The 24,947-nt window shown below is 36.7% G+C and overlaps 1 protein-coding gene across 10 annotated transcripts in view; it reads left to right on the forward strand.

The window, feature by feature from the left end:
- Positions 1 to 24,947, forward strand: part of GREB1L (GREB1 like retinoic acid receptor coactivator) — a 274,155-nt gene that overhangs the window by 113,102 nt on the left and 136,106 nt on the right. For 8 of the 10 annotated variants that reach the window (XM_027576039.1, XM_027576044.1, XM_027576045.1 and 5 more), the window contains 3 exons: positions 6,338 to 6,445; positions 22,459 to 22,618; positions 22,828 to 23,025. In XM_027576039.1, the coding sequence (XP_027431840.1) occupies positions 22,462 to 22,618; positions 22,828 to 23,025 (355 nt within the window). In that variant the 5' untranslated portion in view covers positions 6,338 to 6,445; positions 22,459 to 22,461. Of the gene's footprint in view, positions 1 to 6,337; positions 6,446 to 17,002; positions 17,044 to 22,458; positions 22,619 to 22,827; positions 23,026 to 24,947 lie in introns of all 10 variants that reach the window. The other 2 variants (XM_027576041.1, XM_027576043.1) reach the window with 2 other exon arrangements.

The following is a 24,947-nucleotide window of genomic DNA, read 5'->3' on the forward strand; positions in this document are numbered from 1 at the left end:
ACATTAATAGGAAATGAAGTTGCTTACCCAGTCAAACCTAATAAAATTAATAGTCCCTTAAGTATCACTCTCTTTGTCTTTTTTGTTTGTTTTTCTCCTATTGTTTCATTAAGTTTTTAATTTTAATTCCAGTATGCTTAACATACAGTGTTATATTAGTTTCAGGTGTATAATATAGTGATTCACAATTCTATACATTACTCAGTGCTCTAATAAGAAGTATCACTTTCTTTGTATCAGATTTCAAAGTAGTACTCTACATTTTATAGCATATTTCCACTTTTTAGCATTGTCAATTTGAAATATAGTGTCATGACTTGAGGAACTCCCTCTTATCTCCATTCAATTCTCCCAAGACCTGATTCCTACCAGACAGGAACTATTTTTTCTTTGAGGTCTAAATAGACCTAACAACCTATTGCACTGAGTAAATATTTAATGAAGATTGAATATTTCCTCTGTGGTGGATCAATTTACTCTTGTTGATTATCTGAGGAAAGCTTTTTTTCTTTTTTAAATGTCATGTAGTAGTTTAAGATACTTGTTTTCCTGAATATTGTTATTAGTGCCAAAGTGTTTCAGTGATTTAAAAATGCATGTCTCTTAGTTTTTTTCAGTCACCTGTTTTTCCTGGTTTATATATGCAGTTTGAATTATTATCTTATTTCAAATACAAATCCAAGATTCATTGACCTGGTAGCATGTAATAAAGTCATTTGCTGTGAGAGTTGTTTTTTCTTGAATTTGTGGTACTTGGAGCTCTGAAAATGAAAACTGTTTGCTAATGAGGTATAAGGATCTTGATGGTGCATCTTTTAATGGCAGAAATATAATTTTTATTGATAAATACCTCCAAAAACAAATAATTTTTAATTGACAAAAATGTGTTTTTCTTATTTTTTTAAGTATCAGTATATATTTAATTTTATTATTTTAAATTTTTCTTAACTGATTTTAGGTTTAAGTGAAATATATTTATATTTGCCTGTGAATCTCTACATGAAGTTAGTGACTTGAAAGTTTTCAACTTGTAAAACTGGAATGACTACAGTGGAATCATTTAGTGCAAGTTGTTATTGTGGCATTCAGATGTAATTTATCAGAATCAATTAGAAAAACAAACCTCTCATTTAAATGGTAGGGGAAAGGTACATATATATTTCATCCTCTTCCTACACTAGGAAATATGTGAATGTAATTTTGAAATAGAGAATTCATGCCTAGTGACAAAATACCCTTCGTTTCTAAGGAATAACTTCATTGTGTTTCACATTTGATAACTTCTGGGACCTATGTTTCAATTTAAATAACTGTTGACATTGTTTGATGTTTATTTTACTAGAGGAAAATTGTGTGATGACAGTTATAGTACATATTTGATACCAAGCGTAGAATAAATCAGTTAAGTCATAGTGGTCTGATATCTGTTTTTAAGGTCTTTTTGACCCAGGAGTGTGTGACCTGTGAATCTCTACTTTTTGGATTTGTTAAGATATTTTACAATGCAAGGATTTAAATTTAGATGAACATCACTGCAGGAAGTTGGCTGATGTGGGCCAAAACATTCAGAGTATCCAGGTATAAATTGGAAAAAGTTTAACAAGTTCTGGTAACAATTAACATATGTGAGAAGAGAGAAGGTAAAGTTAGAAAGATTCTTTTCTTCCCCAAGTTATAACAAAGAGAACCTGAAATTTAACCTGGTATTTTCAAAGCTCTGATTACTCAGCAGCATTCCATTTTGTGAAAGCATTGCCAAGAAAATGTATCCAATCTTGATTTAACTATTCTTGCATCTGATTGGAAGGGGCATAGGAGTTGTTTAGAAGGTTGCAGATCCAAAGCCGCACAAATGAAGGCTGAGACCTGGGGGGAGGGTTTGACTCAGGGAAGGGAAGCTTCGTAGACGTTACAGCTCTGTCCAGAGGCCAAATGGGAGATAAATCACCTCTGGCCACCTCTCTTATTATTGAAATGGTTCAGCCCTGGGGTTTAACTGAAGGACTTACAGGGTTTTGAAGTGCAAATAGGATGGTGAAGGGTAAACCCTTTTAGGGTTTCATTTTGATGGATTTTTTTCCTGTGTGGATTTCTGGCACTGACTGTGATCTGGAAGGGGCCGTTAAAAAAAGAAAAGTTTTGTTTTGTTTTTGATCAATCAGGCAATAAGAACTTTCCACAGGGGTGTACTTTTCCTGCATGCATATCGATCCTATTGTGTTTAAAAGTAGGTCATTTAATTGGGCTTTTTTGGGTGGGGGGAGCCTTGGGCAATGGAACTGTCATTTCAAGGTCATGTCTCTCTTTTTGGTATTAATGCCAAAGTTTGAGAATGTTGAATGATGTGGTACTTTTGGATCAGCATGTCAGCATTAAAATAAAAACCAGAAAATTCTGAGATTCCGAAATATTTGTACTAGCTTATTTGTACAGATACACTGAAGTGTTTGGGGAAATGAGGGATACATTAAAAAATGTTTAAGAAACAGATATATTGATTTATCAAGTTGAACATTTTTTTTTACCCCACAAATAATTCAAACACAGGAGATGAAATAAAATATCTTTTAAATTTTATATATTTTTAGTAAAATGGGAATGAGAGGAGAGTCATTAATGACTTCAAAGAAAAATAATTGTAACTAAGGGCCTTTTGTGCAAAAATTTTAACGGAAAATTAAAATATTTGTCTTAAAGAAATGCCATGGTATGTGCTTATGATTCTTTTTAAAAATATGGTTGACAGAACTTTTCTTGAGCATTTCCCTCTTTATTTCAGATTTAACATAGATATTTGAATCATTTACTCTGTTTCAAAATGATAATGTATTTAGCTGCAGCAGAGATTGCCCTCTGTGTTGCTTGATACCTATTATAAAAAACAGTTGTTAATCTCTGTAATTGACATTGATCACACAATGTTCTTAAGTGACCTCCAAGTCGGCTTTTGTTTTTCTATTCTTCAAAAATTTCCCTTCACTGTATTTATCTAAATTTAGAATTAAATTAAAATGAAATGTTAGAATTTACATTTACCTATTGCTGCATGAAGATTTTAAATAAGATGCCTAAACAAACAAACAAACAAACAAACAAACAAACAAACCCTAGATGGCATCAAGCAGAGTCCACTGTATCTACCAGCGTCCCTGTCTTTAGTTTGTTGCTGGGAGATGTTAATATGACCCTTCCTTTGTTAGAAAAGAGATTTGTAGTCCTTCCCAGAATCCTCTTGTTAACTGTCTTTTTAACCCAAGTTGGAAGTTGTCTGATGAATGAATGGTGAGCCATTTTTATGAGGTACACATATTGTTGACATTGGGTCACACATTGCTTTTTAATTTCTAATGTGTTTTTAATTTGCAAAGCATGCATATGTCTTTCACAGCAGTAGAACTGAGTCAGCGTTTCTGAGCCCAGATATTGCTTTATGCAAACAAGACAGGTCAGGCTCACGGATGCTCTATCTCCTAAGCCTTAGCTTTACTGAAACACACACATGAACAAATTTCACTTTGAATATTGTTGAATAAAAGAAGATACTTGAGAAAGGCTTTTTTCCCAAGAACTTCTCTTGCCGCTTGGCAAGTGAATTGCCCCATTATAAAAGCATTGGGAGGGAAAAGTGAGCTGCAGAGTGAAAAGGCAATCCACAAATAATCACTCTTTTCTGCCTTTGATTGTGTCAGATTTTTTTGTGTGTGTGGCAATTGTTTTCTTTTTCGCTTAGAAGAGGTTTATGGTCCAATGTCTGTCAAGTCAGCCCCTGTCTTAAGGTTGCAGTTGTATTTCTCTCTGGAGTTCCTAGAGGTGATGTTATCTTTTGTTCACTCAGCAGTGTGGTGGTTCCTGAGAGCATCTGTCACTTTAGGCATTACAAGATGGATGGGTCTCCAGTGAACTGCTGGTTGAAGCAAATGGTGAAAATAAGAAAAGACAAGGGGTTTCAGGGTCTGCAGAGAGGACAGACAACAAGGAAATACTGTTAGAAATCAAGAGTAAGCGCAGCAATAGAGAGAGAGAGCAAAGATGGATCATATGTCATTTTATAAACATCTTGGAAATGAGAGTCTTTTGGTGGCTACCGTGATCTGAGGGGGACATCTGTATCATGGTAAACAATTCTTTGCTTTGGATTTGCAAAATGTATTTGGACATAAAAAAAAAAGGTCTGGGAAAAGTGTTGAGAAATTGCAATGATATACCTTGTTTTATGTGATGATTTTGCTGTTTGAGAATTAGTAGTCTTTTAAAATGACCTAACAATTTAAAATTTTTCTAGTCTTTAAAATTTCTTTGTATTTCCATTTTTCTTTCCTTCCTCTACTTTTTTCTTGTAAGCATTTGAGCAACTGTAGATATTAAAATGTTGGAAAAGTATTAACCACATAACCAACATCCTTACTGTTTAATTTTTTTGACATTTTTGCAGGGAGAGTCTGAAAAATCTCTGCTCATGCCTTAGGGGGACTGGGGACATATTTTACATTATTTTAAGTAAACTTTCAGTTAACTTAATGAGCTCTTTGATGAAAGAATGAAATATAATTGTTATTGATCTGTCAGAACAAGGTGGAAATTTGGTGTTCTATTTAGAAATTCATTTTGTTGGCAAAAGTCAAAATTTGTAAATCTGGACCAATGCAGAACTGGGCCCATATAAGAGAAGGAATAGGAAGGAGCTTGGTCAGAGAGTAGGAAAGGGGAAAAGGAGGTGGGAGGATGTGGTTGAAAAAAATGATTTTGTCAAACTTTCTGGCATTCGTCTATGAAAAAGACCATAGGTTGAAAGGCAAAGAAATTAAGATGATTAGAAGCTTTAAGCTATACAAATGGTAGAGTCTCTTCCTTCTCTATGGGTGTAAATAATAGATGAAAGAGTAAGAGTGACAACAAAGGATCAGGTCGTTTAAGAGAATGTGTGCAGCCTGAATAGGGGTCTGTGGCCCAGGGCCAAAGGTCTTAGCTTTGAGTGTAATTAGAAGAAAATACAAAAATGTCATTACTAGCAGGTGAAGTGTGCAGCACGTGGCCAAAAATTAGCAATTTTAGACTCTGAAGCTACTGGAATTGGATTACTGACCTTTTTTAAAAATCATTAAGGTCCTCATGGAGTCATACAGTTTCATTGGCAGTAATGCAGTTTGACCTTGTTGACCAGATGGGGTAATCTTGGGTTTGGATGTAGGTAGCAAGACTCCTGACTTACAAAAAGATGTCTATTTGTGTGTGGGTGGGAAATACATGAGTTTGAAAATCTGGCTCTTGCTTTTTTAATTGTTCTTTTGCCTGAAGACATTCTTCTGACAGTAAGAGAGGTAAGAAAAAGATTTTTATTTCAAAATCTAAAATGGTTCTTTTCTGTCTTTCCTCTCTTTCAAGTTGGCATAAAAGGACAATAAAACTGAAAACTATTTCTTTAGAAAGCATAAGTTAATATTACTTTAAATATTTTAGTGCTATTACTATGCATATTGAAATTAGTATATTCTTAGGAAAATCCCCTTTTGTTTTCCTTTTAGACACAGTAACAAAGGAACAAAAACACTTCTCAGTTGCATATAAAAATCAGTAACAAATAGTTTTTATTTCACTTGATGTTTTATGACTATATTTCCTATTTTTCCACCCAATAGTTTATATTGACCATAATCTATTTAAAGGAGAGAATAATATGCATACTGTAATTTTCAACCAGTTATATGTAATTATAATTACTTAGTTTAATTACTCCTAGAAATACCCTACTCAAAAGGGTAGAAAACAGTAACTCTTTTTTTCTTCATGCAGCCTCTCTTTCTTGGAGATTATTAAAGCATTAGTTTCAAAAAGTACAAAAATACTTTTAAGCAATATTAGTTATGTCTTAAATTTTTTATAGTTCTTTGAGGAGATAAATTTTGGCCAAGCATCAGAGATTATAAAATTCAAACTCCTTAGAATAAGAAAATTGCCTTTCATTATTTTCATTCCTAAAAATAAAAATAGTCTGTGGGTCTGTTCACATATGGTAACACTTGTCAAAACTGCAGACTTGACAGATTTATTCAACTTACATTTAGTAGGGTAGGAGTAGGGGGGATATCTTAAGAACAACAAATTATTTTTGAGTATATATAATTAGTGATTATTTTGGGAATATTTAAGAAGGAGGAATACCTGTATTTGCCCATTATGATGTATAGGGAGTTATGTAAGACTTTGATAATTTATTTGTAATTGTAACTTGTAGAATTGTAAATATTTAAATTATTTTTTTCTGGAATATAATGCATTTGGAAACTAATTCATGTCTTTACATAAATATAAATATTTTTATTTTTTTATGTTTTTGCAGGTGCACAAAAGCTTTAAACAAGTAAAATCTAGACAACAGGCTCCCTGAAGTGTTGACAGCCCAACTTAATCATGAACGTGATTCAAAAATGTTAATAAATAAACCAAGGTATTGTACAGTTATAATACCCACCCCCCAATTTTTCAAGATCAAATTTGTTTTAGGAAGTTATATTTAGAATTTAAATAAAGCTACTATATTTGGTTCCTAAACTGATTAAGCAGATATTTCTATGAGCTCTTCTTCCATTTCCTTCCCTCTGCTTTCCTCTCCCCTCCCCCATCCTTTCCACCAAAAGAAAAAAAAAACCCTTATTCAGCATTAAGTTTTTGCTTATTCAGTATTTCTGAATAATTTTTTTTTCTGGCAACAGCCTCTGTGTTATATTTCCTGTATACCTAAATTAAGACAATAAGAATTCAGTTTTTGATTCCCCTTTGTTGACTGTGCTTTTTATCTTTCAAATTGTTTAATAAGAGAGAAATCTAGATCATTGGCCTCTGCAAAAAAAAAAAAAAAAAACCCAAACCATATAAAATGACTGTATTAAAATGTTTATCATATAACACTATCTTGAGATGTATGTTTTAAAAATTTCATTGAAAGGGTTTTTTTCTATTTTTAGGAGGCTTTTAGTTTAGAAAATATTGCCTTTTTTTTCCCTCCCTATGTCCAAGAAAATTAAACATTTGCTCAGGATTAAGGATTTGGAGCTGCTATTTTAAGGAACTCTTGTTCTGTGTAGGCATAGCCTAAGACTGCATGTCTCCTTTTGGATGTTCCAACACGTTTGAGTAGCCTGGCATTTCCAAGAGAAGGCAAAGATCTTTCTGCTGAATTCTTTTGAGGCCAAAAAGAACAAGAGGGTCATTACCACTTCAGCGTGGTCCCTGTTTGTGCCTTGGTGACCATGCAGACCCTGGAACCTAGTGTTGGCTTAACATTTGGGCCTGGAACATCTGGAAAATGATCAGAGAGGGAGTGGAGGAGATAGAAGAGCGGGGAACCATTGCGTTTTGTTACACCAGGTGCTAGGAGTTAGCAACATCCCCTGTTTGATATGGGAGGCAAATTCTGTGGCCCAGGAGTTAGGCTTCAACAATTGAAGAGGTCAAAGGACAGCTGAGTGGGGTCAGTGAGACACCATGGGGTGTATTTTGTTACTTAGTAAAAGGAGCAGCCTCCTAAAACCTTAAAGGATTCTCTTGAAAATCTGTGTTGTGAAAAGGTTTTATGAGTCTCATGGCAAAAACTCCTGATTTATCTAAGGAATGCTTGCTTTTGTCTAATGGAAGGATAATCCTTACCAAATGTTGGCAACTACTATAAGAGTCAATATAGGTCTGAAAGAACAGTGAGGGTTTGAAGTATACTTTGCTTTCCAAAATGTTTATCATTTTAATGTTTGTCTCTCAGTGAAGAATTTTGCACTGTTGAATTACCACCCTTTTCCTTCCTCAGAGCCAAAAGTGGAGGGTGGGGGAGAGACTGGTAAGGAGCAAGCCTACATTAATTTAAAGATTATTCTAAGGAGCTTTTGACTGACCCACAAACAGGACATTACAAACCTTTAAAAACACCAAAGTTTGTTAACTCTGAAAAGTTACCTTAGAATTTATTTTAATGGATAAAGGGAATAAATGGCACATGAAATATAATGTTTCTAGATTACAGAAGAGGTTTTAAAAATTTAGTTGTATTTCATAGAAGTGGGTATCAGTTGATGAATAACCATAAACCTGTGTTTCTTCTTGAATGTGTTTCTTGTACATTTTATAGTAGTAAGAAGAAAATCAATGTCAGGGTCAAGAATAGAGAATAAGAAAAGCAAGTATAATAAAGAATTTTTCTTTTTGAAGGGAAATGGAAAAGGGGTGGGGGAGGAGGGATCCGCATGTTGTGAGAGCTGTCTTTACCAGAGCCCATGACCTTAAGATACCACTTCCATGATTATGGATACCTTTGAAAGCTGTTGGCCACCTGGCAGATAGGTAGTAAAAGGGGACTGTTAGAGGAATTTGGCAGTATTTTGATGTTCAGCTTATTCCCTCCATACATGTACAAATACATAGAGAACATATATTACTATATATACAGTAAGGGGAAAAAGATGAAATGATGCCTAGTATATAATAGGCTTTGTTAAGCATTTTCTTACTAATTTGTAAATTTACAGTATTTGTGGGTTACACTTGTGTGTAATTTTTTTTCAATCTCTTAATAATTACTCATTTTAAAGCAACATATGCATAAATGTAAGGCTCAGCATGCATGCAGTGTGCTCAGTGTCTATTTTCTCAAGGTTAAAGTGCCTTTCAACAACTAATTTAGAAACCTAAGTGTAGTGACTGATAATTGCCTAGAGAAAACCCACAGCTGTTTAAGTAGCATTGAAATTGTGGCAAAACTGACAAATACAATTAGCAATGTTAATAAGATAAGAAGATGGAAAGACAGGGGCAGATGACAGAGTGGAAAGATGAAGGTAGCAGAAGTAACAAATCCATATAAACACAATGTTCACAGTTGCTTTGAATTTCCAGCACTTTTTCATCTAAGCTAAGTCCTTTTACTTCTCTCTGAATTACCAGCAGAGTGGGTGTTTTGCAAGTTAAAAAATTCAGATAAATTTTTCCAGTCCCTAAGTCACATCTAATTTTGAAAGAACATAGCTGTTTGGTTGTGGTCCGAAGGAAAACAATCAGATTTTGCTGATTCTACCCAATTTTATCTGTGATGCTTTTTAAAAGTCAAATTTAAATATACTTCTATTTTACTGTAATTACTGTGAATGGGAATTTCTTTACCCCACTTTGCACCCTTATAATTCTTATTAGTCATCTAAATACGTTACAAAGGAGACCAAAGAAGTCCTGTTTCTGGATCCAGGGACCCAGTATTACCAGAACAAAACAAAACAAAAACCTGCAGAAGTCTTCAATGTATGATTACTAATTATATTTATCTGGTTAATGTTTATAGCTCACTTTCCAAACAACTTCTTGGGAAAACTAAGTGGGGATTGGAAATTAAGAGAAATTAGGTGAATGTTCTATGGAAAAGATTTAGTCCTCTGTGCTCTTCCCATTATACTTTTTAAAGCATCCAATGAAATTTGGAAAATTATTATGGTTATCTTTTGAAATTCTACTCTGCATTTGGGAAATTGGTTTTTTGCCTCTGGTGTTTTCTGCAGATTTGAATAATTGCTGTGATAAATCCCCACAAGTCTGTTCTCTGAAACCGTAAAGACTCTGAACTCTCTGAGTGTGGCAGCCTTGATGGATGCAGTAAACCACACTTTGGAAGCATTTCTGGTTATTTAATGTTTTCTGTTCTGGATTATTGACTCTTCTCCCTGTTGAAAAATTGGTCTCTGGTGACATGGTCGAGGTCACACGTTGCCTATTATTGTTTTGCTTCTTTGATCTTACACAGGGATTGCCTCTGGTAATTATACTAGTTCCAGAGAGTCTTGATGAGATGTGTTTATTTTACAGAAGAATTTCTGGTATTTCAAGGAAGAAAGTAAAGATTTCCAGTAGAAACATGTACCTCTTCATTGCAAAGAAAAAATAGCATTGTACTTTATCTTTTAATTATGACACTTTTTAATAATTATATGAAATTAATTGGCATCTTACAGTAATTATTTACATAACAATTTAAGACATATTGCATATCCATAAGTATATTGGTAGAAATGGTTAGTTTTAGAATAAAGTTAGTAGGGCAGGGCTTTTATTTCAGTACCTAAAATACTTTTGGCTTCAGAAACTGTCAAAAGAGATTCATCCAGATTTAAATGTACAGAACTATTAAAAGAGGTTGGAAATTTTGTCTTTTAATCTATTTGCATTTTCTAAAGACTTTCAGCAAAGAGGATGAATAAAATCGGAATGCATGGTTAGCTTTGTGCTTTTTTGGAATGTGCTTGGGAGAGATAATATCTCTTCAAATTCATTTAATGTCTAATTAGATAAGACACACAAAAAGCTCGATGTATTCATTATTTTTTTTTTTACTCATTCTAGTTTTAAACAAAATATTTCCCCTAACAACTCATAATCTAATGGGGAGTCAAACACTAGACTCAACTAATTATAATCAAGTGCAACAAATGTCAATTTCAAAGAATAAATGAAATGCAAAAAGAGCACAAAAGAGAGAGAAATGTGAATATATGCTTGCTTTTAATTTTGGATTATAGACTGTGAGAACTTGCACGAACCATGTGTGATTTCCATTATCACTGTCATCGGTGATTATTTTTTTTAAAGATTTATTTAATTGAGAGAGAGCACGAGCAAGAGCAGGGGGAGGGGAGGGACAGAGGCAGAGGGAGAAGCAGACTCCCTACTGAACAGGGAGCCTGATGTGGGGCTTGATCCCAAAACTCTGGGATCTTGACCAGAGCCAAAAGCAGATGCTTAACCGACAGTGCCACATAGGTGCCCCAGTGAATATTTTTAATAGAGAAAAGATGTGTGAGCAGTAATGCTCTATAACAAGTAATGCTCTTTTTTTTTTCATGTTTCAAGTTCATATTTAAATTCTAATTAGTTAACATATAGTGTAATATTGGTTTCAGGAGTAGAATTTAGTGATTTATCACTACAAGTAATTTTCTTATACAAAGAATCTGATAACTGTGAGGGACAATAAATTTGTATATGTGACTGTAAAATTTCTTAATAAATAAATTGTATATACTACCAAATAGCAGCTTTTGGAACTTCTACATTGATGGCCATTTGTTCCTAGAACAATGCCCCAGAATCTATTGTAATGCCTAATACATGCAAGGGAAGAAGTGCATCTTACTTTTCTTAGTATCTTCAATGTAGCACAATGCTCAAAAACAAAACAAAAACAAAAAAACCCAACCTATTACTACTCTTTTTTTTTTTAAGATTTTATTTTTTTATTTTGAGAGAGAAAAAGAGAGCGAACATGCATGCGCATGTCAGTGGGGGCAGGGGCAGAGGGAGAGAGAGACTCTCAAGCAGACTCCACCTTGAGTGTGGAGCCCAAAGCAGGACTCAATCCCAGGACCCTGAGATCATGAACTGAGCCAAAATCAAGAGTCAGACAGTTAACCGACTGAGCCACCCAGGCGCCCCTATTACTACTCTTTTTTCACATTTATTCTGTGCCAGGCACTATTCTAAAAATGTTATATATGCATTAAATCTTATGTATTCTCACAAAAATCTATGATATTGGTTGTATTACCCCATTTTACAGATGAGAGACTAAGTAACTTGCCCAATATCATATGGGTAGTGGGTATAGGATTTGAATTAAAGTCATCTGACTCTACAGCTATAGGATTTCTATAAGTGCTGCTTGGCTGGGTGGATAACTGTTAAAGTTTAGAGAGCAAGTGACAACATCATAGAGTAAAGGGTAACAGAAAACTGACAAGGTACACGAGGTTGGCTTTTTTTAGTACTATGTCTGGCACACAGACAAAAAAATTGGGCCTTAAAAACAAAAACCTCAAACCAAACCCAAATATACACACACACCACAAACAGAATGTATCATCTTCATGCTTACCTTGTTTCTACATCAAATAGCATGTCTCAGTGGGGGAAAAAACATAGACTTTTAGTCTAAACTTGAATCCTAGTTCCAAATTTATTTTTTTTAAGATTTTATTTACTTCTTTGACACACAGAGAGAGAGCACAAGCAGGGGGAGCAGCAGAGGGAGAGGGAGAAACAGGTTCCCCACTGATCAGGGATCCTGATGTGGGGCTCGATCCCAGGATCCTGGAATCATGGCCTGAGCTGAAGGCAGACACTTAACTGATTGAGCCACCTAGGTGTCCCCCTAATTCCAAATTATAAACCAGATAACCCTGGCTTGTTGCAGAAACTAGATCAGTTGTTCTCTCTACCTGTCCCTATTCTGAGTTTGCTTGTTTCTTTACTTGTTCCTCCATCCTATAAATGGAATTTAGATGTAAGGATTTGACTATATTCAAATCAGCAGAAATACTTCCTACGTAGTGTGTGTGCTTCCTATTGTCTCTTGTGGGAAGGCTCCTGGTGTCTCATTGCTTCACTATTAGTGTTGCTAAACTCCAGCTGTGGGTTCAGGAGGTGTCAACCTTATCCCTGTATTATAAAGTTCCCCCATTTATTATCATTGCCTAAATGAATTTTGTATTAAGGTTTGCAAAGTGGTATTTTATAATTCTGTCATTCTTTCCACATTTATTAGCTGAAATTCTTCATTAAAAATATTAAAACTCTCAAAAACCAGGACTATTTGGTTACTTTGAAGTACAGGAAGAGCAGAATAAATATTTCCCTCTTTCCCTTTCCTTTTAGCCACATTCAAGTAGATGCTTTGGGTTTTTTTTGTTTTGTTTTGTTTTGTTTGTTTTTTTCCAAGAGGAGATCTCTCTTTTTTTCCTTGAGTAGCAAAATTAATTTGTGAGTTTTTATGTTTTAAATATGTTTCACTGCATTGCATTTTTCTCTTTTATGTTCAATTTCTCTAGTCCTTGGCCTATGGGAACATTTCATATTGACTCATGTCTTTTGACGTGATCCATTACCCCTTGATAGCTTCTTTGCTCTCTGTTCAAGTGCATTTCCTGCCCCAGACCTGGAATTGGCCATAATTTCAAGGAGCTTTGATTCTTTTCAGTGGGGAATGGTAGTAGAAAACCACAATCAGGGTACTAGGAAGTGCTTATTGTTATTGAATTGTCATTGCTTCTCAAACTTTTCAGTAGACAGTGCTTGGAAATACAAATCTGAAATATTTTTTAAATGAATTATTACTTTAAAAATATATATCCCTGCCTATCTTCTCCATAGCCAATCTTGCTGTTAAAACTAGACTAACCCTGAAGTAGTACCTTAGATTTTCTTCAACCACGTACATGATTTTTTAAAATCCGTGTTTTTCTCCTTCTTTCTTGTCACTAACTGTAATGATCCTTTTTCTCCCTATATATTTTAAAGTTGATGTTTATTTTCTCCAGATGGTTGGTATTAAAAGTCAACTTTTAGGGGTGCCTGTGTGGCTCAGGAGGTTAGGCGTCTGACTCTTGATTTTGGCTCAGGTCATGTTCTCAGGGTTGTGAGATCAAGCCCTGTGTCGGGCTCCGCACTAGGCATTGAGGCTGCTTGGGATTCTCTCTCCCTTTCCTTCTGCCCTCCCCCCTCTAAGTAAATAAAATAAAATAAAAGTCAACTTTTATAAATAGACCAAGTGTAGTACCTTGAAAATATTTGATCAAAAGAGGAACTTTTTGAGGCAGATGGTTGGGCCAATACAAGTATATCATAACTGGGGGGGAAATAGTTTAGAGTATTATGGTAGAAGGTAGTAACAGAAACTCCAAATCTTGATGAGAAGTTCTCAGTCTAAGCACTGGAATGAATTGTAGTCTCCCTGGGATCTTGAAGCACCAGGAAAGGGTGAAGGGATGTTCATTTTGCAAATCCAGTTGTTAAGTAATAAGTCTATGTTTTAAACTGCTTGTTCAAGGATAGTCATAGAGTTGGGATTAGCTCACTCATTATATGATATTTTCCTTTCCTTTATTATATTACACTGTAATAGTGTTCATTACCTTAAAAATTGGAAAATAGAAAAAAATAGATAGTTTATTTTTTTTTAAGAAGGCTCTATGCCTAACGAGGGGCTCGACCTCAGGTCCCTGAGATCAAGAGTCATGCTCTACCAACAGAGCCAGCCAGGTGCCCTGAAAAAAAGATGTTTAAAAACAATATAACATCAATAGATAAACATTATTAACACATTATTGTGTGTACTTCCCAGTTTTTTTTCTGCTTGTAACAACATTAACTTTACAAGAAAAATTGTTTTTAAAATTTCCAGTAAATTCATATCATATTATTAATGTCAGAAATTTATTTTTTACTTCTACCTACTTAGATTAAGTGGTCTGCCGCAGATGGAAGAGGGAAATAGAAATGAAATTGTGTTACTTTTTCAAAAGATATGGGCCATATCTCAAATCTAGTACGTTTTAAACTGCTGTAAGAAGAAAGTCAAGGAAGGTACACTCTCAAGTTCATTCCTTCTTATCATTTGGGTTTTAGGAAACTTTCTCTTGTCCTTAATAGAAAATAAAAACTTTTTCAGATGGGGGAAATATTGGAGGAAACTAAGTTATATAAACATCCCTAATATTTTAGGGAGTTGTTAAGAATGTTTTTGATTTCTAGACTTGCCACATAATGGATTAATGAAACATGACCAAGTCTTCCAAAGTTGGAAGCAATGGGGAAAAAAGGGTATGAACAAGAGTGTTCTCAAAATTAGGGGACATGCAGCCCAACCATCAGATGCTTTGGAGTCTAAGGGCGGGCCTATGCTGTCTCCCCTATATATGTATTTGGTTATTCTTTGTTAAATAATTTACCCTTTGTTTATCTTTCCCTTTCATCTAATACAGTGAGGTTTGGGATCTTTTTCTTGAGGAGAGGGGTAGTTCTATTTTATTTTGACTTTTTAAAATTGTTGCTTGGCTTTGTGCCTATTAACCCCATATCTTAAGCTAAAACTCCTTTTTCAGCCTTGTCTTGTAGCTGTGAAATATAGAGACAAGGACAAATCGGCTAACAAACAAGAATCTTCCTTGGGTTGTTTTGGTTTCGTTTTGTTTTATTTTGTTTTGTTTAGTTTGACTTGGCAATTTAGTAATATTTTATAGAGTATCCATTTACCCAATTAGGTTATTATTGTAGGTGTTTAAACAGCTGAGGGATCTCAGTGATTAAGATAGCCTAAGAGAGCTGTTGCCATAGCCAAACTGGTTAGATTCTACTCCTGTCTTTGCCATCTCCTTTTTGTTTCACCTTGAGCAAGTGCCTCAGCTCTCTTAAAAATGGAGGCAATATGGGCACCTGGGTGGCTCAGTTGGTTAAGCGACTGCCTTCAGCTCAGGTCATGATCCTGGAGTCCCAGGATTGAGTCCCACGTCGGGCTCCCTGCTCAGCAGGGAGTCTGCTTCTCCCTCTGACCCTCTTCCCTCTCGTGCTATCTCTCATTCTCTCTCTCTCAAATAAATAAATAAAATCTTTAAAAAAAATGGAGGCAATATGTTGGAGGGGATGCGGAGAAAGGGGAACCCTCCTACACTGTTGGTGGGAATGCAAGCTGGTACAACCACTCTGGAAAACAGTATGAAGGTTCCTCAAAAAGTTGAAAATAGAGCTACCCTACGACCCAGCAATCGCACTACTGGGTATTTACCCCAAAGATACTAATGTAGGGTTCTGAAGGGGTACGTGCACCCCGATGTTTTTAGCAGCAATGTCCACAATAGCCAAACTGTGGAAAGAGCAAAGATGTCCATCGACAGATGAATGGATATAGAAGATGTGGTGTACAATGGAATATTATGCAGCCATCAAAAGAAATGAAATCTTGCCATTTGCAACAACATGAATGGAATTGGAGGGTATTATGCTGAGCAAAATAAGTCAATCAGAAAGACAAGCATCATATCTCACTGATAATGAGGAATTCTTAATCTCAGGAAACAAACTGAGTGTTGCTGGAGTGGTGGGGGGTGGGAGGGATGGGGTGGCTGTGTGATAGATATTGGGGAGGGTATGTGCTATGGTGAGTGCTGCGAATTGTGTAAGACTGATGAATCACAGACCTGTACCTCTGAAACAAATAATACAGTGTATGTTAAAAAAAGAAGATAGTAGGAAGGGAAAAATGAAGGGAGGGGAGGAAATTGGAGGGGGAGATGAACCATGAGAGACGATGTACTCTGAGAAACAAACTGAGGGTTCTGGAGGGGTGGGGGTGGAGGGATGGGTTAGCCTGGTGATGGGTATTAAAGAGGGCATGTAGTGAATGGAGCACTGGGTATTATATGCAAACAATGAATCATGGAACACTACATCAAAAGCTAATGATATAATGTATGGTGATTAACATAACATAATAAAATTTTTAAAATGTGAAAAAAAATGGAGACAATAGAGTACTTACCTGGCAGTTAGCAAGCTCTCCATGTTACTTGTAATTGTCCAAAGAAGAATGTTTCCTTTCACATTTCTTGACAATGACAAGGACCACCGCTACCAGCAATAGTAATAATGATAGCAGCAACTGGTAGCATATCACCTGCCTGTTAGATGCCTACCATAGAAGCCTACGTGCTTCACACATAACTTAAAGTTAACATTTGAAAAATAAGAATATGTATTCTAAATCTTATCTTAATGCTTTATTTTTTTAAAGATTTTATTTATTTATTTGAGAAAGAGAGGGTGAGAAAGAGCATGAACAGTGAGGAGGGGCAGAGGGAGAGGGAGAAGCAACCTCCCTGCTGAGCAGGGAGCCCGACGTGGGGCTTGATCCCAGGACTCTGGGATCATGACCTGAGCCGAAATCAAGAGTCAGGTGTATAACCGACTGAGCCACCCAGGCGCCCCTTATCTAATGCTTTAATTGTAAAAATCTTTAGGGATCAAGTTAAAGGAAATGTTTCTTCCTCTGTCCTGTGTACTTCATAATTACTACAAGAGTAATTATTGTATTAATAATACAGTAACTATTAACCGTGAAACATTTGACAAAATGGAAATAAAAACATTACAGATCAAGAAGTAGTCTCCCTCAAATTGTATTGCTTCTCCTTTCCCTTTTCAACAGAAAAAAGGAGAATTTGGAAGAGGCCATGGAGCCATTACCAGGTACCTTTTCCCAAGCTACCCTTTTCCTTACTTCTTCAGTCCCTGTTCCTAAAGCCACCAGTGATGGAAGCTGACTGTTCTACTCCAGCCCTTTTATTTTTCTGTAGAAAAGGGAAAAGGCTAGTGCATAAAGACACCAAACCACAATGGTGTGGTTTGTACTTGATCTTACTTGCATTTTGAGCAATTAATTAGTGGTGCATGGGGCAGTTAAGCGTCCAGCTCTTGATTTTGGCTCAGGTCATGATCTTGGGGTGGTGAGATCTAGCCCCACATCAGGCCCCATGCTGCTGCGTGAGGAGCCTGCTTAAGAGTCTCTCTCTCCCTCAGCCACTCCCCACCCTTTCTCTCAGAAAGAATTATTGGGGGGCACCGGGGTGGCTCAGTCAGGTAGGCATCTACCTTCAGCTCGGGTCATGAACTTGGGGACCTGGGACGGAGCCTCGCATCAGGCTCCCTGCTCAGCAGGGACCGTGCTTCTCCCTCTCTCTGTGTGTGCTCTCTCTCTCTCTGTCTCAAATAAATAAAATCTTTAAAAAAAAGAATTAGTGGTGCAGAAAGAGCCCATATTGTGTACCATGTCTTTCTTAGAGATTTCTTTAATGTCACAAGAGTGTCTATTAGCATCTCAGAGGTCTGTAGTCCTTAATGTAAGCCCGATACATAAGTTACGCATGTATATGTAGAAATTACAGGTTTGCTTTCTTATTGTATTTGATTCAACAACTGATTCTGAAAATTCTGAAAAGTAGTTCTCTGTTTTCTGACCTGAAGTTGGATTTATTCACAGTGACTTACAGTGGGATGTTATGCCATCTCAGGCACTGGAGATCTTTGAGATTCAGATGAAAGGAACACTGGCAGTCTAGGTGGATAATGCCAACAGTTTCAGTGACCCTAAAAATTATAGCATATGATATTAAGAATACATTGCACTAACAAGACTTCTTCCCTGAACTCTACCTTTCTTTTGGTAAACATTGAACTGGAAATTGGGTAGCACGAACTTGAACTAATAAAGGGAAGAACTTCATACTCAGCACTAAAGAAGTCTAGGGTCAGTTTTATAATTCTTCACATTATCATTATCATTTGAAAAATGCCCAGTTATGTTTTCATTTGGAATAATCAGTCACTTCCTTTTACTCTTCCAACTGTTTCATGGGTACTTCCCTTTGTCTTTCCCTGAATATTGCTAGTGCTCTTGTTGGATTATGTATATCTTCTATGATGGTGAAACTTGATCACCCGTTTTCTGTTGATTTAATATTTTTATTCAGCACAATATTTATTTGCCATACATATATGTATCTGTTATATTGCTCCTTAAACTATAAATTAAAGAGATTGAAATTATGTAGTCCTCCATGTACAACTGGGCACTTCTTTATTAAACTAAAAAGATCTCTTAGAGAATATGGTTCTCAAGGTTTTCAATGATAAAAGGAAGATAACTTGTTGAGCAGGTAATAGTTAAGTAGAGGCAAGATTTCCAGGCATTTGGTGCTCTGGAGAAAGGCTAAAGGTCCACCTTTGAAGTTATTCCATTGTTCTCCACAGTTAAGAAATCCCATGGCTGTGCTGGTAGTTTTCTCGCTTCTGCAAAGAAGAAAGGTGAAATGGCTATTGAATTTTGACTTACATACATAAACTGGTGACACAGCATATTTCTCCTGCAACCCCACCCTGTTTTGATCCCATGAGGTTCTCCTGAAAAATAAATTGTTTTTGAGCTTTAGAAAATTTAAATTGTTTATAGTTATACTAATGGGGATTCTTAGAAGCTTGGACAAAAACTTGGTATTTCAGGAGAACTTTATTTGACAGACCTTGTTGTTTTTCTTCCACTTACAGTTTTGAGTATCATACATATGTTTTTGGGTATGTACTTTTTATAAGAAAGAATCCTAGTAATTTATTTCTTCTAGTTTTATAGAGATAAAATTGACACATAACACTGTATAAGTTTTAGATGTACAATATGATGATTTGATAAAGGTATATGTTGCGGAATTGTTCCTACAATGAGTTTAGTTAACCATCACCTCATATAGTTACAAAATTTCTTTTCCTTATAAATAGGAACCTACTAATTTAAATCCATGGCATTTAGTTTCTTATTACCTATTTTGAGAAAGGTTTGCCAAAATATAATTCCAGCTTTTCCTCCAAATCATAAGTATCTCTAACAAAGCTTTGATAAACTTAGCTACTCCGATGGAAATCTCTGAATACTACTCACTGCTACCAGGAATCATGTAAATGGCCTTCTTTGCTATACAGAGGCAGCTCAGAGCCACCAAAATCTCCTATGGAGCTCATGCATATAAATCTGAGAAACCCGACAGTAAGTTTGTGCTATGCATCACCCATTCTCTGCTGAGTCATCACCACTGGGTCTTGGCTTTCTTTTCCTGCTGAGCCCAGATGCATGCTCAGGGTCCTTCTTAATTAGTCCTCTAGGGACTCCCTCCAGAGAGTCAATCAAAGTTGGAGTTCCAGTTGAAATTTAGTATCTGTCCCTCTCCTTGATGGGATAAGTGGGACTAAGATATTCTCAAATTGCCTTTCTTTTCTTTTTTTAAATTTTTAAATTTTTAATTATTTAAGTAATCTCTACACCCAATGTGGGACTTAAACTCACAACCCTAAGATCAAGAGTTGCACACTCTTCTTCTTTTTTTTTTTAAGATTTTATTTATTTATTTATTTGAGAGAGAGAGAGAGGGAGCACATGAGAGGGGGGAGGGTCAGAGAGAGAAGCAGACCTCCCTCCCGAGCAGGGAGCCCGATGCGGGACTCGATCCCGGGACTCCAGGATCATGACCTGAGCCGAAGGCAGTTGCCCAAGCAACTGAACCACCCAGGTGCCCCAAGAGTTGCACACTCTTCTAACTGAGCCAGCCATGTGCCCCTCAAATTGCCTTTCTTTCTTTTTTTTTTTTTAAGATTTTATTTATTTATTTGTCAGAGAGAGCACAAGCAGAGGGAGAGGCAAAAGGAGAGGGAGAAACAGGCTCCCTGCTGAGCAGGGAGCCCGATGTGGGGCTCAATCTCAGGACCCTGGGATCATGACCTGAGCCGGAGGCAGACGCTTAACCGACTGAGCCACCCAGGCACCCCTCAAATTGCCTTTCTTGAAATGAGATTTATCTAAGCTGAGCCTGTACTCTAGGAGTGCAGGATTTATCATCACACAGCTAAATTCTGAGTTCCGGTTCTGACTTTTACCAGCTGGATGATAGCAGGCAAGTCACTTGGCTTCTCCAAGCCTTAGTTTTTCATCTATGAAATGAGAAGAGGCCCTATCTACTTCAGAATACTAAGGATTAAGTAAAATAATTTTTTTGAACTGTTTAGTGTACTATCCAGCTCAACATCTCTCAAACTTTTCATCTCAGAATCCCTTTACACTCAAAAATTATTGAGTTTTGCTCATGTGGATTATATTTATTAGAAATTGAGACTAGGAAAAAAAAATTTTTTTCTTTTTAAAGATTTTATTTATTTATTTGAGAGAGAGAGAGAAAGCACGAGCAGGGGGAGGGACGGGGGAGAAGCAGGCTCCCCACTGAGCAGGGAGCCCGATGCAGGACTCGATCCCAGGACCCTGGGATCATGACCTAAGCTGAAGGCAGACGCTTAACCAACTGAGCCACCCAGGTGCCCGAAAAAAAATTTTTTTAAGATTTTATTTATTTATTTGACAGAGAGAGACACAGCTAGAGAGGGAACACAAGCAGGGGGAGTGGGAGAGGGAGAAGCAAGCTTCCCGCCAAGCAGGGAGCCTGATGCGGGGCTGGATCCCAGGACTCTGGGATCATGACCTGAGCCGAATACAGATGCTTAATGACTGAGCCACCCAGGCACCACAAGACTAAGAAAAAATTTTAAAAGATTTTATTTATTTATTTGAGAGAGAGAGAGAGAGAAAATGAGTGGTGGAGAGGGGCAGAGGGAAAGAGAGAGAGGTAAACTCCCTGCTGTGCAGGGAGCCCGATGCAGGTTTCAATCCCAGGACCTGGAGATCATGACCTGAGCCTAAGGCAGACACTTAACCAACTGAGTCACCCAGCTGCCCCAGGACTAAGAAATATTTAAAACACATATTAACTTAAAGAATTAAAATAATAAACCCATTATATGTCAACATAAAAAACATATTTTGTGAAAAAGAACTGTATTTTCTAAAAAAAATTTAGCAAGAAGCGTGGTCTGTCTGCTTCCACATTCAACTTGTTGCAGTATCACACATCATGCAGCCTCTGGAAATTCTACTGGACACGTATGAGAGACTGAGAGTAAAAAAGGCAAATACTATCCTAGTAATAAGTTTGAAAAGAGTTTTGACCTCCTGGACCCCAGAAAGGGTTTTGGTGACCTCAGACCGCACTTTGAGAAATGTTGGTGTAGCCAATAGTTAGTACCTCATGAATTGTAGTTATTATTTATATACATGGAGATTTTTGTAACTAGCAAGAACTATACAAATATTAGTTATGAGAAGTAAAGGCCGCGACTTTAGAACTTCCTACATTATACTTTCCTAATGGGTCCCAAATGAGATTATGATTTAAATGAAGAAAAAAAAAACACTTTTTTAAAATAAATACTAATAATACATGAATGACTTCTTTGGGTTTAAAAGGTTTAAATCTTTCTTTTAGGAATTTGTCAATTAAGTATATTATCATAAAGCTTTCATTTTTTTTTCCCAGAGAAGCATCTCCCCCCACTGTGCCAGGGTAAGAAGATTTTAGTAGAGAGAGAAGTAACTAGAGATTTACTCTAAAAGTACTGATAGAGTTGGTATAGGGTTATGGGAGCCCACTAGTTTTAAGGAGGAGTTGTGGTCCCATTGTCATCATGTTCAGCTTCACAATTAACAGGTCAATCTTGATTTACTGGTTGGAGAACCTTAAAGCATTTATTACCATTTGATTCTCAGATATAAGCTCCTCTAAAGGGTCTTTTTGTTTTTGTTTTTGTTTTTTTTTTAAAGATTTTATTTATTTGACAGAGAGAGACACAGCGAGAGAGGGAACACAAGCAGGGGGAGTGGGAGAGGGAGAAGCAGGCTTCCCGCGGAGCAGGGAGCCCGATGCGGGGCTCGATCCCAGGACCCTGGGATCATGACCTGAGCCGAAGGCAGACGCTTAATGACTGAGCCACCCAGGCGCCCCTAAAGGGTCTTTTTGAAATGGGTTTGGATTATAAAGACAAAAAGCAAAAATGATGTAATGGATAACTGATACAAATTGTCTTAAGAAATATAGATAAAGTTCATGTATGAATCTTAACAAGATATATGGATATAGTTTATATCAGCCCTTCGTGTACTTTGCAGACATAGAGTCCTCTAATCATATCAATTTTTTCCTTTCTCCCTCTTTCTCTTTTGGGGGGGTGGTGTAGACCATGGGGAATTCATATGCTGGGCAACTGAAATCTGCTCAATTTGAGGAAGCTCTCCACAACTCCATAGAAGCGTCTCTCAGATGTAGTAGTGTGGTACCACGGCCAATTTTTTCCCAGCTGTACTTGGACCCTGACCAGCATCCTTTCTCATCTGCAGGTAAGTTTCTCAATCCCACACATTTCTAGATTCCTTTTAAAATAAGTGAAAATTCCAAATCTGGGGACCTCTGAAGTAAATTGATTAAATGTTAGACATTGCTCATCTCCCAGTCCTCCAATATCTTTTAGAACTATGAATTTTTCTTTTGGTTATTTTTCCATAAACATCTTTTTATTAACTTAGCTGTGATTTATTTGCTCACCCAGATGTAAAACCCAAGGTGGAGGATCTGGATAAAGATTTGGTGCACCGCTACACTCAAAATGGAAGCCTGGATTTTTCTAACAATCTAACAGTTAATGAAATGGAAGATGACGAAGATGATGAAGAAATGTCTGATTCAAATAGCCCACCAATTCCCTATTCACAAAAGCCTGCCCCAGAAGGGTCTTGCACTACAGATGGTAGGTTTCATTTTTGTTTTTTTTTCTGATCCCTCTTTATTGTCTGGCTAGTTTCCAATCATGCATGTGGTGCTCAAGGCTGGAAACCAGTAATTACAGAAAGGAATGAGGAATGATTATGCTCTCACTGACATTATCTCCTATGATTTCACAGCAGGTGTCTATAAAAAAGACAGGTATTATCGTTCTATCTTCTAGATGAAGAAAGTAAGATTCGGAGCAGTTGAGTAACTTCTCTGAGATGATATGTGGCAAAGCAAGCCTAGGCCCAGATTGGGGTTTTTCCTGCAGGAATACTACTATTTTAGGAACTTTTATTTTCTTTTAAAGATTTTATTTATTTGAGAGAGCGAGAATGAGAGAGAGAGAGAGCACATGAGAGGGGGGAGGGTCAGAGGGAGAAGCAGACTCCCTGCCAAGCAGGGAGCCCGACGCCGGACTCGATCCCGGGATTCCAGGATCATGACCTGAGCCGAGGGCAGTCGCCCAACCAACTGAGCCACCCAGGCACCCTATTTTAGGAACTTTTAAAGTGTCCTATCTTGGGGCACCTGGGTGGCTCAGTCGTTAAGCGTCTGCCTTCGGCTCAAGTCACGGTCCCAGGGTCCTCGGATTGAGCCCCGCATCGGGCTCCCTGCTCTATGGGAAGCCTGCTTCTCCTTCTCCCACTCCCCCTGCTTGTGTTCCCTCTCTCGCTGTGTCTCTCTCTGTCAAATAAATAAATAAAATCTTAAAAAAAAAAAGAAATCCCAGAAATGCGAATCAAACTGTTTTAAAAAAATAGTGTCCTGTCTTCCTACTTCTTTCTCTTCCACCCTCAAAATAATAATGTATATATTAGATGTTTTATATTTACCTTTTCCATTTATTTTGAACAGTTATACAGTCTGTGTTATTTGTAGAAGATAAAAATGTACATATTTTGATAACCCCATTTTATTTATTTTGTCAACTTCCTCTTCCACTAAGGCTTCAACCACACTTTAAAAAGGAAATCCAAATATAAAACGTTCTCAGTATTTCATGGTTTTGATAATGTCACAACTTAAAATATACTCTCTTCCCTCTGTTTAGTGTATGTGCTGTTTTCTGGCTATCCCAGCCTACTTAGTATGCGGATTCTACTTTATCCATATTAGCCAGGGCACAGCTTTTATACCCCACATGGGGTGATTACAATGCATGCAAATCTTGGGGGTGAGGAGGTAGGAGGAGAGGGGTAATATTGCAGGACATTCTCCCTACAAAGCTTGAATTGCAAATAATCTGGGATAAACTAGAAATTCAAATGTGCAAATCCAGATAAATGTGCACTGTTTGAAAGTTTGATTTTTCTCTTGCCTTTTTTTCTTTTCTCTCTCTCCCTTCCTTCTTTCCTTTCCTTTCCTTTCCTTTTTCCTTTCCTTTTTCCTTTCCTTTTTCCTTTCCTTTTTCCTTTCCTTGCCTTTCCTTTCCTTTCCTTTCCTTTCCTTTCCTTTCCTTTCCTTTCCTTTCCTTTCCTTTCCTTTCCTTCTTTCCTTTCCTCTCAAAAGAATCTGATAAACTGTAAAAAGCTCAAAATCCTTAATTCTAGTAGCCTATCTGCACCTGGGCCTGCCTCTAGCACATCATTCCTTATAAATTTTCTTCCACATGTGATTGGTTTCTTTTGCCCAGACTTAATATAATATATATCAATTTACTCATTATTGTTGGTCATATAGGCCTTTAAACCTATATTTGTGTAGAAGGTGACCAGATTGGGTTTCCACTTAGCTCTTTTATATCCATTTTTGTACCTTTTATTTATTGATCAGTCAAGTCATACTTAACAGTTAACAACCAGACATTGAAATTATGCTTAAAATATTGTTAGATTGTCATTGAGAATCTTGTTATATGTAAGAATCTAATAGAACCAGAGTAAAAGCTTTAGGGGATAG

Source organism: Zalophus californianus, chromosome 14 (assembly GCF_009762305.2).
Source record: "Zalophus californianus isolate mZalCal1 chromosome 14, mZalCal1.pri.v2, whole genome shotgun sequence".
Lineage (NCBI taxonomy): Eukaryota > Metazoa > Chordata > Mammalia > Carnivora > Otariidae > Zalophus > Zalophus californianus.